The sequence below is a fragment of the Pholcus phalangioides genome, unplaced genomic scaffold, assembly GCF_987345545.1.
Source record: "Pholcus phalangioides strain wild (caught in Gottingen) unplaced genomic scaffold, Ppha-v1.0 ptg000004l_1, whole genome shotgun sequence".
Classification (NCBI taxonomy): Eukaryota; Metazoa; Arthropoda; class Arachnida; order Araneae; family Pholcidae; genus Pholcus; species Pholcus phalangioides.
In genome coordinates this window covers 451,793-467,014 of record NW_028301597.1, presented here as the reverse complement: position 1 = coordinate 467,014, position 15,222 = coordinate 451,793, and the positions used below count along the sequence as shown (strand labels likewise).

Genomic DNA, 15,222 nt, shown 5'->3' with positions numbered 1-15,222 from the left:
ATATATATATATTGCCCAAAATAATTCTGTAGAGGGTAGAAAATTATTTTACAATTATTAAGTATTTATTCTTTGTATAACATAGCCACTTTGAACATAAAATGCAATTAATGTGTATATTTAAAATGAGAATTTTCATATTGAAAAGCAATATTTGAAGTTTTTGGTGTGACAGTTTAAACAGTCAAAAACTTGCCAACCCTGGTTACAAAGGGATTTTGTTGAGCGTAATGATGCTAATTATGTAAATTTAATATGCCATCCTAGAACAAAAAGTGATTCATCTGTCCAATAAGAACCAACTTGGTTAATGCGTAGCAATGTAAAAAAAACATGTGAAGTGGAGAATGATAGAAAGCAAGTGATAGCTCAGCGTGAAAGAAAAAGAAAAAAAATCAACCGAGCTAATGCGATAAACAGCAACAAATATCAAAGAAGCTGATTGGCTTATGCTAGCTAAGGCGGATTGACTCACTGTTTTTGTATACTTGTAAGTAGAATGCGCTCGCAGGAAGCTTGGAGTATATCTGAGATAATGATGGATTTACATACATTTTCATCCACCATAGTTTCATTTCCAGATTGTTCGTCAAACCTCTACTTTGGTGAATGCCAAAGAAATGAAGAGGGTATCGCAAACAAAAGGCTGGATTTCTCTTGGACCAGAACACTGATATGGTTCATTATAGGCTCTTTTAAAAGCTGATGGAATAGACAGGTTCTTGGTAAATTTGACCAATTGTAGCTAGAAGGGTGTTTTCAGCATTGACGATTACAGAATTTGGTGACAATTCCATTTTAAATGTTGCCAATCTTTCAGTGCTTGTAGCTCAGATTTTCATGTATAATGAAGTTTTCCATGTCCTGTGGATTTCGTATTGTATCTCTGTTATTTTGATTGCTTATAACGAACAACGATTTTGGCAAAGTATGCTTCTAGCAAATTTTAAGCAGGTTTTGAAATACACATTTCTTTGTTATTTTATTTAAAGCTTCTTATCTGTAAATTTGCATTCCTACAATGAGCTTTTTTCCTTGACAAAATCTATTTGAGTGTGTTTAAATATTGTAAAAGTGGGAAAATTCTCTTGTCTTTACTTTTTTTTTACTTTTCTCTGTTAAATCCTTAGAGAAGGTATAGAGTCTCCTATACCTCCTCTAAAGTTAAATCCCATTTTGCTTGCTGAAAAACTTTTATGATGGAAATATTAAGGCTATTTGTTACCAAGAATGCAACCTTCAAAACACCTTTCGTGCACATTTATTCACCTTTGGTTAGATTTGAATACTGGTTGTGGTGAAGTTATCATGTATGAGAATGCCCAAGAGCAAAACACTAACCATTGCTTCGAAAATTGAAGCTATATTATATAGCTGGTTGATAGCCAAAAATTTAATTTAAAAAAAAAAAGCAAGGTATTAAAAAGATTCTAGATTCAACATAGTTCATTACCAACGATTTGGAACAAAATAGAATTGAAGAGAAAGTTCTTGGATGGTTCAAGAAAAGATTCAGAAAAAATGAACTCAAATTGATGGGAAGCACTTTTTTTTGAGTGATTCGTAAAAGTCAGACGAAAATATGTAAAAAGTGGCTCGGTCCTTGATAGAAAGAAAAGACATCAAATATCTTTTTCTTTTTTTTTGCATGATTATTCGGCAAAAATTATTTTAGTGTTTCATCTTACATGAACATTACAAAACATTCATCTTACACAATCACATAAATGGAAAAAAAAAGTGATTAACAACTATTTTTGTTGAATTATGTTAGGATTTAAATTAAATTTTAACCTTTTTCTTTCAAGTATATTAGTTTAATCTTTAGTTTAAGAATACTTAGAATATTGAGCAATGTTTATCGTGTATGTAAATTATTCTTCATTTCGCTTGAGTTTCAGAATCAGTGTGGATATAACAAAGTTTGCTTATAACGAATAGTTTCGCTATTTTTTCTGACTTCATTATAAGCGGGTCTGACTATTAGAATTTTTTCTTTTCTTTTCAAATATGTACTTAGTTTGCGTGTCAGTTTTCCAGAAACTTCACAAATTTGGATTTTGTTCAAACTTGACACTTTTTTTTTCTATAATCAATTATCCGCCATAACTCAAATGGTTTAAGATAGGACAGAGTTGGTGGAATGTTTCATGATCCACTTGAGCTTGTTTATCATCCACCCCCCCCCCCTTTCGTTTGGTAGAATAGGTCGGATTCACCCTGTATACATGATACTGACAAAAGTGGCCAGTCCAGATGACCCGGCCAATGTTCGATATTCAGGCTTTCGCTGGCCCCAATATATTGATCCCCCCTGTGATTCGGAGTCATAGCTGCGTTAGTGTATTTTTTGTGTGGTAATTATGGTCATTTAAAATTTACCAATAACTAATCCTAATTGTTATGGTTAGCTATCGCAACCCTAACGATCAAAGGAATCTGAATATCTATATCTTGGTGATACATATATAGGGATGTCTAAGGTTTTGACATACAGGGGCCAGCCAAAGCCTGGTGAAAGTCCAAATTTCGGACATTGGGTGGGTCAAACCAAAGTTGCCCACTTCACGAAGTCGCCAACATTCTATATCTACTCTAGTTATGAGAATGTTTACCATATAATATTTTCAGTCATCTGAAGACTCCTTGAAGAAGAATGCAAAACATCCTGCTGTGGGGGAAGTGCAGTTTATCACATTGCTTTTGTCTTTTTATTTTTCATCAGCAGTAGTACTGTTGGAAAATGTTTCCCTCGAATATTTTTGTATTTACTTAAATTAGTTGGCAATGTATGCAATGCAGTGCGTTTTTTACTGGTATGATATCACAAGCCGATACAGACTGTACGGAGGATTTTTGACCTCCATCCTTCAGCCTATGCTAGTAATACACATTTTTTAGGGAAGGGAGGCCCTTTCCCTGTATCTGCCTATGCATGGCATGGAGATATAGTGAAGTCTGTACAGATATAGTAAGTTTCCAATTTCGTATAAAAATTGTGTGTTGGAACCATCTTCTGACCTGTAATGCTGCGCAGGTATGCAACTTAGAGGTAAACATTACTGATGAAACCTAAATAATGTTTTTTATGTTTTGTTAGAATACGTTTGTTGGGGGGGGGGGGAAGATATAATTTTGAAGTTTTTAAAACTTTCATAGGAATGGATAGGATGGATATACCATGAGTTATTAATACACTGTCGATCAAATGTTTCAAGAAGGGGGCACCAGTATCAATTTGCAAGGAACAACTAGGTTGTGGTGTCACAGGCAATTTTTCTCCAATAGGGCTGAATGAATGAATGCCAGAACTTTGTCACTGGACTTATCTCATTGCCGAGATCTCTTCCATCCCAGCTGGAACACTTTATTTTGTGTCAAAAAAAAAAACATACAAAATTTTTACATATTTTCCCTGGACAATTGGGTACTGTCGTGATTAACAGATTTTGTGGTGATTACAGACGAGTTGGGATTGGGAGTTGGAGAAAAGTTCTGGGGTTTAGTTAAGACAGATGAATGGAGATATATTAGGATGGAGGTATATTTAAAAGCAATTGAGGGCCCCCCTATGCCATCTCATCTGTTATCTTACACTTGCCATATTACATACACAGGATACAAAAAGAAATGAGAATCTTATTGTGAAATAAAAGAATACATCGGAGCGAGTCATCTCTCTCGCTTAACACCTTATTGTTGAGTCTCCAATAGGGCTGTGAATAAATGGAATAGCTTACCTCTGGGAGTCAAGAATTCTACAATTGCCACGTGTGAAAAAAATAGGATGTTTATAATGTGTTGAATAAGAAGCTATCCAAACTTAGTAGATAAGACAACCATGATTTTTTATGGGCAGTATTTTATTTTAGTGTGCATTTTTTTTCTCTCACAATAATTGCTCTTATTTTGGGTTGCTGTATATTTGTTGCATTTGATATCCAAATTTTTTATGGCCATCTTTTTTCACCAACCTCATTGGGTATTTTGCTTGTTGTGGCATGTGCAGAATTGACCTTTGGAGGAGTACTGGGTTTGGGAATTCAGAACAAGTAATCTCTTCCAGAGAAATTTGGAGTTACTAACCTTCAAATGACATTTTAAATTAACAAATTAATTGAGTTAGCTTATACAAATACAAAGGCCTCAAAAGGCAAAAAAAGCAGATGCTCATAATAAATGTAGATGTCAAACATAACTAAAATTGTTAAATGTAACTAAAATATGAAGGCATTTTCTTTTAATATATATATTTTTAAAATATTTAAAAAATATTTGTAATTTTTAATCATCTTGGGTTGGAGGACACGTAGCCCCCCCATAACTGCAGACAGGGCAGCAACTAGAAAAAAAAATTTTCTTAGTTGCCTGTGACCATTTTGGCACCCACCCACCCCATAATTTTTAATGAAAAAAGATTCAAATCGCCACCCAGAGCACCAGAAAGTTCCAGAAAGTTTCATCTAAGTGAGTAAGGTACTCTGACATGAATAACATTAAAAACACAATCATTCTACAGCATAGGCGGAGATAGACTTGGAAGTCTTTGGGAGGGCCATGATGATGATGTCTATTCATATGTACATTAGATCAATCAGTCGACTAGACCTTTGATGCTGGCCCCCCCCCCCCCATATCTCCACCCATGTTCTTCAGTGGAACCTTCCATAATGGACACCTCCACCAATGGGCACTTTTTTGAATCATGCCGACACAGGACTCAGTTTTACTATCCATTAACAGACATTCCTCAGTTAGCAAATAAAATTTTCGGCTCCATGGGTGCCCATTATCGAGAGGTACTGCTGTAAAATGAGACTGGAAGTGCTGCTGTGTGTGAAAAAATGGGCCATTTTGAAAAAAAAAAACCATTGACGCCAATATGGCAATCACTTTGTTATGTTCCCTTTTAAATGAAAAATACTGAAGAGAATGGATGTGTTCCCTTTTGCAAGAAATAACCCACTTTACATTTTAATTTCGACTAAAAGTATTCCTGTTTGAATAAACTGTGTTGGATACTCCTACTGAACTCATCAAGATTCAGAAACCATTAAAAAGTGCATTTTGAAAAAAAGTGGAAGTGCTCCTTTTTGAAAATGAACTTCTCATTTTAAACTAGAACAAATTTTGTATGAATATTTCACATACATTCATTTCTGTTCAAATTTTCTTTCATGAGAAATTTATTAAAATATAAAAACCCTAAACTTACTTTTGTTACAAGTTTTATTACTTTTTTTTTTAAAGTTATGTCTTTTTAACTTGCAAAAGATTTATGCAAATAAGTTTTTTATTCATCTAGTGTTGTGTTTTTTAATCTATATTTTTATTTGCATCAAATATGAAATTCACAGCAAAATTCTTCAAAAGTTTTAGCAAATGTGGCAGTTTAAAAAAAAAATAATAAGGGATATTGCCATACTTTTTTTTTCTTATCATATCATGAGCTTTAGGATGCCTCAAAATGCGATATTTTTTATTATGCCAGAAGTGTGTGACATGTTCTCAAAAATTCTGAGATCTTCAGCTTCTCTTCAGTGTACCCTGCAACCTGGAAAGTCGGGGAAAATATAAAATATTTTGCAAAAGTCAGGAAAATATGCAAATATTTCATTAAAGTCTGGGGAAAATTCTGTGAATGAAAAACAAATCTCGAAAAACATTTTGTAGGTTTAAGATTTTGAATATTTATTTCTGCTGGATTTTTTAAATGTCGAGTTTTGTTCAGGGGAATCAAGCAGATTTTTCTGAGAAACCTGATGTGGTGTCAGAGATTGAATTTTATAATTTATGTGATCTAGAACCACTTTTACATTTAAGGTGGCTTTGGGAATATGTTTTTTTTTTTTGCTTTCTTCCTGTGAACATGGTGAACAATTTTTTTTTGCATCAGACATTACTTTGTCTGGGAGGGAGGTAGAGAGGTTGAAAGAAAAAAACTGCCAGGTTCCAATCCCCCCCCTGTGCTGACGTATATTAAATTTTCTTTGAGGGAACCTACATAGTCTTACCAACAGCTGTTTGTGGAGGGGAGGGATGGAGGTATCACAATTTTTTATGTATTTATTTTTATCCCCGCTTTTCAGTTTAGGACAGGATGAGAGAAGAGGTTACGGAACAAAAAGTGAAGGTTACTAGTCTTGGCCTGGTATCGCGACCTTATACCACTTCTGATCTCAAAAAAATAAGTTATTCTGTGGGGAGTAGGAAAAATCAAGTTTTGTGGCAGTCTATTAGGAAATATTTAGCGATTTCGCCGTAGGTAAATAATTGTGTTGCATTAAAATTTTACTCTATGAGAAGAAAGTGGAGATTTTTCCTTCTTTTTTTTTAATGCATACAGTGGTGTGGCTTGATTGTAGGCTTCTAGATAGTATGACTTGCTTAATAATATCATTGTTAGTTTTCTGTATCGAGTTGATCATTATCACGCGAAACGTCCTAGTATAGTTTAATGTTTCTTAACCTTTTTCACGAATTTCCCCCCCCCCCCTTTTTTTTTCAAGTGTTTCATTTCTGTAGCGTACATGTCTTGGCCAGCTCCCTCTTCCACTTGCAAGATTGGCTTTTGAGTAAATTTATTCTGTTATAAGTTAAATGTAATTTTAATACTATAACTCTGAGAACCTACAGTGGAGTCAGTTTTCAGTTTCCCCTTGCGGGAATTAAGATTCTACTAGTAGAAAGTTTTACCTTGATTTTCACCCTTGATTCCTTTAGAATGCCCTGGTCCTTAGTGAGCCATATGGTCCTAGGTCGAGAACCATTGTAAAACCAAACAAGGCCCAATTTACAGTTGGGGATGTGAGCCCTTTACCCTATTGCAGTGCGCCATGGCACCTAGGGACGTCGCGATGAATAGGAGATATTGATTTGCGTGCCTATATATGCTTTGAAGTAGTTTTTTTATAAATGAAAATATTTATTAAACTGTGTGTGTGTTTTCTGGGGAGCCGCGGGTGACAAAAGTTTGAGAACCACTGCCCCTATTGGGTTGAGCCATGCTAGGGGGAGGGATTGAGGGTACCGGACTGGGTGCCCCTCTCCGAGTTAAGAACCACTAAACCAAAGAACATCTTAAGGATCGATCATTGCTTTTTCGTGGAAATTAATCTTTTTTTTTTTTTTTTCCTTTTTGGTACCATTGTGCATTAGTTGGAATTTAACTTTAATTTTTTGTAAAATAACTGCAGAATGGCGTAGTTGGTCACAAAATATTTATTTTGTCAAGAGTCGGCCTTTTTTCATGGCACATTTTTTTTTCGTATGAAAAATAATCTTCAATCATCCCGTGGATTTTAAATTTAGTTTTTTAAAAAAAAAAGAAGCAAAACTGACTAGTTGCATGAAAAGAAAATATAACCATCCTTTTCCTCTCCCTGAAGTCAAGAACTAAGTAGGTCATGTGGCGCTAGAAGTTGGCGACCTCACACAACGAAAAATGCCACTCCATTCACTATTTAACCCCCACTGGGTGATGGTGAGGGGGGGCGATGCCAAGGAAGAACGGAAAAACCGGCAACCCCGCACAATGGTTGTTAGCTAGGTCGGGGCGGCGTTGTTGCGATTTGTTGATGTATTTTTTTAATTTTCGACTGATAGTTTTATTATTTAGTTAGGCTTTTTTTTGTTGTTTTTCCTTTCACACTGATCTCGGTCATTTAAGAAAACCCGTGCGAAACTGTTCTTCATTTGGTATTGTAGTCATGGGACGATGTCCGAAGAATCAGAAGCCGTGTGTTCGCCGACAGTTGTCGGTATGCATCGGTCCAGTGTTTTCGGTGTGACATTTATCGGTCGGTCCATTCTTTGGACCTTCCAAACCCGGCCCGTAGATCGGTGTTGTGTATTATTTGAAGCCTCGCTGTGACTCCCAGTTTTATTTCGACCCGAAATATTTCGTTTTTATAGATCTGAGAGTAAATAGACTCAACGTCGTAATCATCTGCCATGTATGTGAGGTTAGAGAATGGTGTGCGGAAACCACCCAATGTCTTGACGGTAAGGTTCTGCTAAGCCTAATTTTTTTTTAAATTCCTTTCCGAACCTTTTTTTTGATGGGAGAAAGATTATTTTGCTGTTTGATTTGTAACTACTTGTTGGTCGATATACATTAGCCTTTTTGTTATATATTATGGTATTTCCGGCACATTCAGTGAAATCAGTAAATTCCCCATCTTGCTCGGAATAAAAAAAAATATATTTTTTCGGGATGTTATATAGGTTTTAATGTATCCTGGGATCTATCTCCTACTTTCATGGAGATTTAAAGAAACATTTTTGAATTGATGTATATGACAAATATCACAAAGTGAGATTGAAATGAAAAGAGAAATGTTATTTTATTAAACACATCTAAATGTAGATTTTTTTTTTAAGAAGGATCAACTGTAAAAATGATGAATTATGGTCAGTAAATTTGTATGAAACAATTAAAAAGTTGCAATTTCATATAGTTTGGATTACAGCCAAAGAAGAGTGTGTATAAGTAATAAAATTTAGATTTTAATTCACTGAAAAAAGAATTGTTCCCATAATTTTTTTTTCAAAAATTCTTTTTTAATCTATATTCTTGGCAAAATTACTGCTCTTTACTGGGCAAAATTATGAATTTTTTATGTTAGTATAAGTCACTTTTCACATTATTAGAGCATTCAAATAGTTATTGTGCGTGATTTGGAATTTTTCACAAGAAAAGAATTGAGTCCAGTTTTCTGCATGCATGAAAACCCATAAGGATAGCCTAGTGTAAAATCTTGTACTTCAATTTTTTGTGAAAAGTTTTTTTGTGTTTACAGAAAGTAGATCTCTTATCAGCCAGACAAAGCACATCATTGCTAATGAACGTTGTGCCATGTATCGCTAAAATTGAAAAACCTTATTCATACCAGAAAATGCATTAGTGTGTATGTTTTTTTGCTCCTCCCAAAAAAATTGAAGCAAACTGACTTATTTAAGGAGGTTGTCACACTAAGCTATCAAATTATGTTTAATGACATTTAAATGTATCAAATGTGTGAATGTATCAAATGTATCAAGCTGTGAAATTTTTAATAGTAAATGTTTTTCTTTGATGTTAAATGTACCAGTCATAATCATAAAGTGCTTATTATACAAGTTAGGTAAATTTTATTGCTCAATGAAAGTATAAAACCATTTATTATATAGCTGAAAGTTGTGTAGTAATAATTAGGTTGATGAAAATTGTAATATGTAGTTTGGCAAACATCCTGATATGTAACCATATATATATGTAAAAGGGAAGTCTGATATTTGCATACAAATGTTTTATAAGCAATTAATAGTAATATTTGTTAAATTTTGACCAGTGAATCACAGTATAAAAATCACATTTTTTTTTTTTGCTTCCGGTTTCAGCTTATCACAGAGAGGGGGATAGAAAGGTATTTAAAGGGGAACATAGCATACAAGCTATTCAAAGTGATAGCTTTTTAACCCTAGAACAGTACCTATACGTATGAGAAACATAGTTTCGTATAGGTGTTATTAAAGTATTTTCACACTTTGAAATTGTACATGTTTAAATATTAAATATACCTGCAGTGTATTTTTTTCTTACTTTTACATGATGTATGGTATAAAAAAAAAATTCAGTGGATCCCATTTGAGTTGTTTTATTTTTTTTCGTTCCAGAATCTTGATTTTGCACTTGTTAAAACATTTAGTTTCATATTGATTATAATTTTGATCATTGATTATAATTGTGATCATTGATTATAATTGTGTACATATTGATTGTACCTCGTTGGGCATTTTGCCTGTTGTGGTGGTGTATTTGTGTAAGTTTTCTCATTTAATATCATTATATTTTACAATTCCAAGGATTTATTAAGTTGGAATCAGTTCAATTCCATTGAATTTCAGAAGTACAATACCAGAAATTATATTTTAATATTGCATCCTTTAATTGATTTCCCCCTCCCCTTCAAATTTTGATTTTTAAGCTATTTGTTTCTTAAGAATTTTCCACGATTGGTGAAAATCGATGGATACTTCCATGTATATAATCTGTGATTTTATTATCAATAATAAGGATTTTAACGTATCACTAGCTAGCTAAAAATCTAAGAATAATTTTTTACCACATTCTTTTCAATTTTCTTGTCAAGTTGACATTGGGGAAAAATTAACATTTATTTGCAAAAGCACCAAGAAAGGTATTTTTTCTCTAAATTTAAGGGAAAAGGTTATACAGTTGAATGCCTTTTTAACAAATAATTTTGTAAAATTCTTGTTTTAACAAACACTTTTCTAATCCTTCAAATAAGTTTACATAGGAAAAATGCAGAGACTTGGAATTCCCTTATAACAAAGTGATTTCTCCGGTCTCTCTGAGTTCATTATAACGGGATTCGACTGTATTAAAGCAGCAGTTCTCAACCTCTTTTGACTCGCTGAGCCCTTTCTGGTATATAATTTCTATGGCGGAGCCCCGTAGGCCTATTTTTTATTTATTCATCAAAGTTACTGATTTGTTTATTTTAAATATTTATAATTGTTTTTTGCAAATTTACTGTTTCTTTTATTTTCCTTGAGCGGCTGTGGAGACCCTCTGGAATGCAAATGGAGCCCCAAGGACTGGTTGAGAACCGTGCTGTATTAAAGCATCTCATTAAAGCTTTTCTCATGAGAGAAGCATTAATGAGATGTTTTAATACCAATTTTGTAGAAACTTTAAGTAGATAATATTTTATCTACTTTTATACCTCTCTGGGCTTTTTTCCCATTGATCATGACTAGAAACGAAAATCTACCTCATCAATAGTAATACCCGCTGTTTGTGAAGAACGGAATAAATTTGTTATAAAGGAATAGTGAATTTGGTACCCTTCTCCCTGTATAGCTGGGATAGAGGACAGACCTGCTGGTTCTCTCGTAGTTATGGTTCTGCCACATCACAGCAAGAAATCTAATTTTCTTTTTATGACAGGATCCTGTGTCCAACATTGTGAGAAACTGTTATTGATTTGAAGAAATCGCTTTTACATAGTGCATTTTCATTGGTTCCCAAGAAGTGTTTAGTAGTTCTGATGACATAGCTGCCAAGTCTCCCGAATTTTTCGGGAATCTCCCGAATTTTAGCTTCATCGGTCGACCTCCCAAAAAGTTCTTAAATCTCCCGAATTTTTACGAAAATCACAAAAATCCCTAATTGTCCCTAAAAATTCCTTACTTCATTAAAAAAAATCCCCGCTTATGAAAACAATCCCTAAGGAATTTCTTGTGGAGCTTTTTTTTTGCTTTCGAAATGACGTCACACGTCGTAAATGGAGAAATTCCCTTTTCAAGGAAGTTTTACAAACCCTCTGATGGTAACAAGAAAGTTGTTTGTCTTATCGTGCAGGGAAATGGCTTAGCAGCCAATAGTCCTCGATAATAATTGAAGATTATAGTGATGCGTATATGGTCAAAATTTCTTTTAATCAATTTTAAAGATACTTATTCCGATGAATTTCCTTTCATCAAACGTTCCAGAAGTAACTTCCATGTGTGTAAAATCCCTATTTTAATTTGACTTCAGTTTTTGAGTAGGGATTTTATTCCCTACGCTTTAACTTTTATGTTTGGAAAATCCCTATTGTATTTATTAGGGAGTGGTTTTAGCATAAAATACGGGTTTGCGCGAAAATCTCCAGAATTTTCATTTTCAAAAGTTGACAGCTATGTGATAAATGTTTACTGTGAATTATGATTTTTCAGATTATCTACCAGTTTTTTTAATTTTTGCACAAGAGTGTATTTCAAGGGTTCTCTAGAAAACAGATAGTTCATATGAGTGCATTAAAATCAGTGAGAATATTAAGAAATGGTACATTTTCACAAGTGTGCATTACAGGGGTTCCTAATGACACCTGGAAAGTCAGGAAAATTAAAAATGGTAAGGGAATATGTAGAATTTTTTTTTTCTCGATACAGTTTGAAAAATATTCTGAAAAGAGAAAAACAAACTTGAAAAATATTTGCCATGTCTCCAAATCCAAAAAGTAGAATAAGTCGAAGTATATGTATGGTAACCATACGTCTCATATTTTATTGGGCAGGACCATAGGCGGAGATAGACTTGGAAGTCTGGGGGGCATGATGATGATGTCAATTTATATATATGCATTAGATCTGTCCACTCCACTTTTGACGCGGGGGGGGGGGGGCAAGTATTTCCGCCCATGGGCAGGACCATCATTCTGCATAGTATTTATTTCTGGCTTTTCTAGGGGTAGCGGGAAATTAGCCTTGGATCATCACTTTGTCAAAGCTGATATCACACATATGACCTTTTAATTTTGAAAACTTGAAAGCTTTGGTAAGGGAAATGATTAAATGATTTTGTCGGGAGCCTCGTCCTGAGGTAAATTCATTGGTTTCCAAAGAAAACTCTTAAATACAAGTGCAGTAGTAAAAAACCAAACCTAGAAGTTCCACGACTTGCAAGTAGTATGTTAGAAGCAAAAAATAATTAATAAAAATACACGTTGGTTTGAAAGCAAACTAAGAGAGTTTTTCCAAAACTAATGATGCAATGGCTAGTTGGACCAAATGTCTACTATAAATTATTCACTAGTTCATTTGTTATTTTTTTACATTATTCAAACATTTATTCGGTCTAAGTACCCACTGTCATAGAAATCTGATACTGGCTATCGAAACCCCATTTTAACTTCATTTTTTTATTGCCCCATTCTCATGGATGTGTTGTTTTTCTGTGTGTTGTTTTCATAGATGTGTTGAGAAAAACAACACATCTATGAGAATGGGGACAACAACAACACATCTATGAAATTAATTCTTCAATTGAAGAAACATGAAAGTCACTAGACACAAAGTCCAGACTTAATGGTGGATGTTCAAAACTTAACACTTGAATTTTTTTGAGAAGGGAGAATTGGTGGCATTCACTGCAAGCCAGGAGCAAGGCAGACATCATTTGTCATCATTTCCACCTGTTTGTTTTGTATAGTCTGTCCAAGGTGCTGCTGGTTTGGCTTATGCAACAGAAATAATTCTGATGCTGGGAGGTATGAAGTAAAAAAAAAGCCTCTGTCCCAGAAAAAAAAAAAAGAAGAAAGATTACGTTCTAGAAGTGCTTTATTTTTTACTGAAATTTAGGTTTCGAGCTTCTTGGCTTTTGATGAATGTGCATGGCACTATTGCTGATGATTATTGCAGGGATTCATGAACAGTGGCCCTCCCTCCCACAGAGAATCCACACCATTACATTATGCTGATTCACTCCTCATAAATAGAGATAATTATGTGAATAATCACTGGTTGTTGGTACAGAATTGTCACCAACATTGTAAACTCTTACTACTCAAACCAGACTAGCATTTACAACAACAAGAACATGAGGGAAAGGCTAAACCAAAGTGGCAGTATCGCCCTCCTGGGGCGATGGAAAGGTCCGGGTGGGGGGGGGTGTAATAGAAGCTACTGGTTTAGCATAGGATACTATGGGTGTACGAAAGCCTGGATAACCAAGCAGAGATCGAGATGTTGTTCGGAAAGAAAATTCATATTTGGGGAATCGAACCACCAATCTCTCACTGTCCGGGCAAGTCATATGCATGAATGCTGAACGTGACTGCGTGGACAGCCTCCAAGCTCAACTAATAGCCCTTACGACGTTAGCCTCCAGATGGCGACATATAGAGAGAACGATCTACATCGTTCTCTCCTCGAGCCCATATGTTCTAAGGAGGCCATCTGGGGGCTAACGTCGTAAGGGCTATTAGCTGAGCTTGGAGGCTTCCCTTTCGACACCACATGGTATAAGTAGACTTACACAAGAACCGCTTTTGGAATGTGTCAAGCTCAGGTGATGAGGTGCTCTCATTTTTGAATAACAAATCAACCTTTGCACATTTCGATCTTAAATTTTTTATCGTGAACCCCATGACTTGTTGAAACAATTAACAGTGGTCCTCTATTGTGCTTTTGATTGGAAGTAGAAAGGTTTTGAGAATGTTCTGATAATCTTTGGACTTCTATCAACCCGCAAAATCAATATCAACTGTTCCATTGGATCCAAATGCTCCCTATTCCCATGACAAATTGTTCTCTTTACTGATGGTCGTAGAAAGTGCAAGGTTAGTATCGAAAGTCATACTATAATAATGGGTTTGTTTGAGTAAGGGGGGGGGCGATGAGAAAAAAAAATCTGAAGGGAGTGATAGAACAAAAAGTTTTGGAAACTATGGGCTAAAGGATCATGGTGAAAGTCACATTGCCAACTTATGTGATAAAACATTATTTTTCTGCCTATATGTCATGCATTGTTACTTTCTAAACAATCCTTGTATCTAACAACTTAAGGAACATGAAATGTATGAGAAAAAAAACTCATTCGATAGTTCAATTATTGAAAGTGCTTCATATAAACGAAGTTCTTCATTTCAGGGTTCACTTTATCACATGAATAAGAGATTTCTTTTGGCTGTACATTTATTTTTTGACTATTTTATGTTTAGGTACAGTTTTCAAAAATTCAATTTTTCTAATTCCATGTTAAAATTATTGTTTCTCAAAAAAACCTTGTTGGATTTTCTCTCAAATTGCTCAAAATGTGCTTTCATGTAAAATCTGTGGGGGGGGGGATTGCAAGAATTATTAGTAATTTTAGCAATCGTAAAACTTACAGGCTGTTAACATTGTGGTCAAGGAAAATCATTTCCTAACATTTTACTAACAATTATGGAATATTGAGCATCTTTGTATGATTGCAGTTTTTAGCAAGTGGAACTTCATAGTGGTGGCTACACATGTAACTGTTTAACTTAACAAACATACATTTTCAATACTTTTGTACAAGCACGTAGTTTCCCTTTCAACACCACATGGTATAAGTAGACTTACACAAGAACCGCTTTTGGAATGTGTCAAGCTCAGGTGATGAAGTGCTCTCATTTTTGAATAACAAATCAACCTTTGCACATTTCGATTTTAAATTTTTTATCGTGAACCCCGTGACTTGTTGAAACAATTAACAGTGGTCCTCTATTGTGCTTTTGATTGGAAGTAGAAAGGTTTTGATAATGTTCTGATAATCTTTGGACTTCTATCAACCCGCAAAATCAATATCAACTGTTCCATTGGATCCAAATGCTCCCTATTCCCATGACAAATTGTTCTCTTTACTGATGGTTGTAGAAAGTGCAAGGTTAGTATCGAAAGTCATACTATAATAATAAGTACAGCCATCGG

The 15,222-nt window shown here is 34.6% G+C and overlaps 1 protein-coding gene across 8 annotated transcripts in view; it reads left to right on the top strand.

The window, feature by feature from the left end:
- Positions 1-15,222, top strand: part of shep (RNA binding motif single stranded interacting protein alan shepard) — a 124,976-nt gene that overhangs the window by 23,599 nt on the left and 86,155 nt on the right. For 2 of the 8 annotated variants that reach the window (XM_089255013.1, XM_089254996.1), the window contains exon 1: positions 7,527-8,004. The exons of 4 other annotated variants lie outside the window; for them this stretch is intronic. In XM_089255013.1, the coding sequence (XP_089111139.1) occupies positions 7,954-8,004 (51 nt within the window). In that variant the 5' untranslated portion in view covers positions 7,527-7,953. Of the gene's footprint in view, positions 1-7,526; positions 8,005-15,222 lie in introns of those variants that run through there. 2 more of the 8 variants (XM_089255021.1, XM_089255005.1) reach the window with 2 other exon arrangements.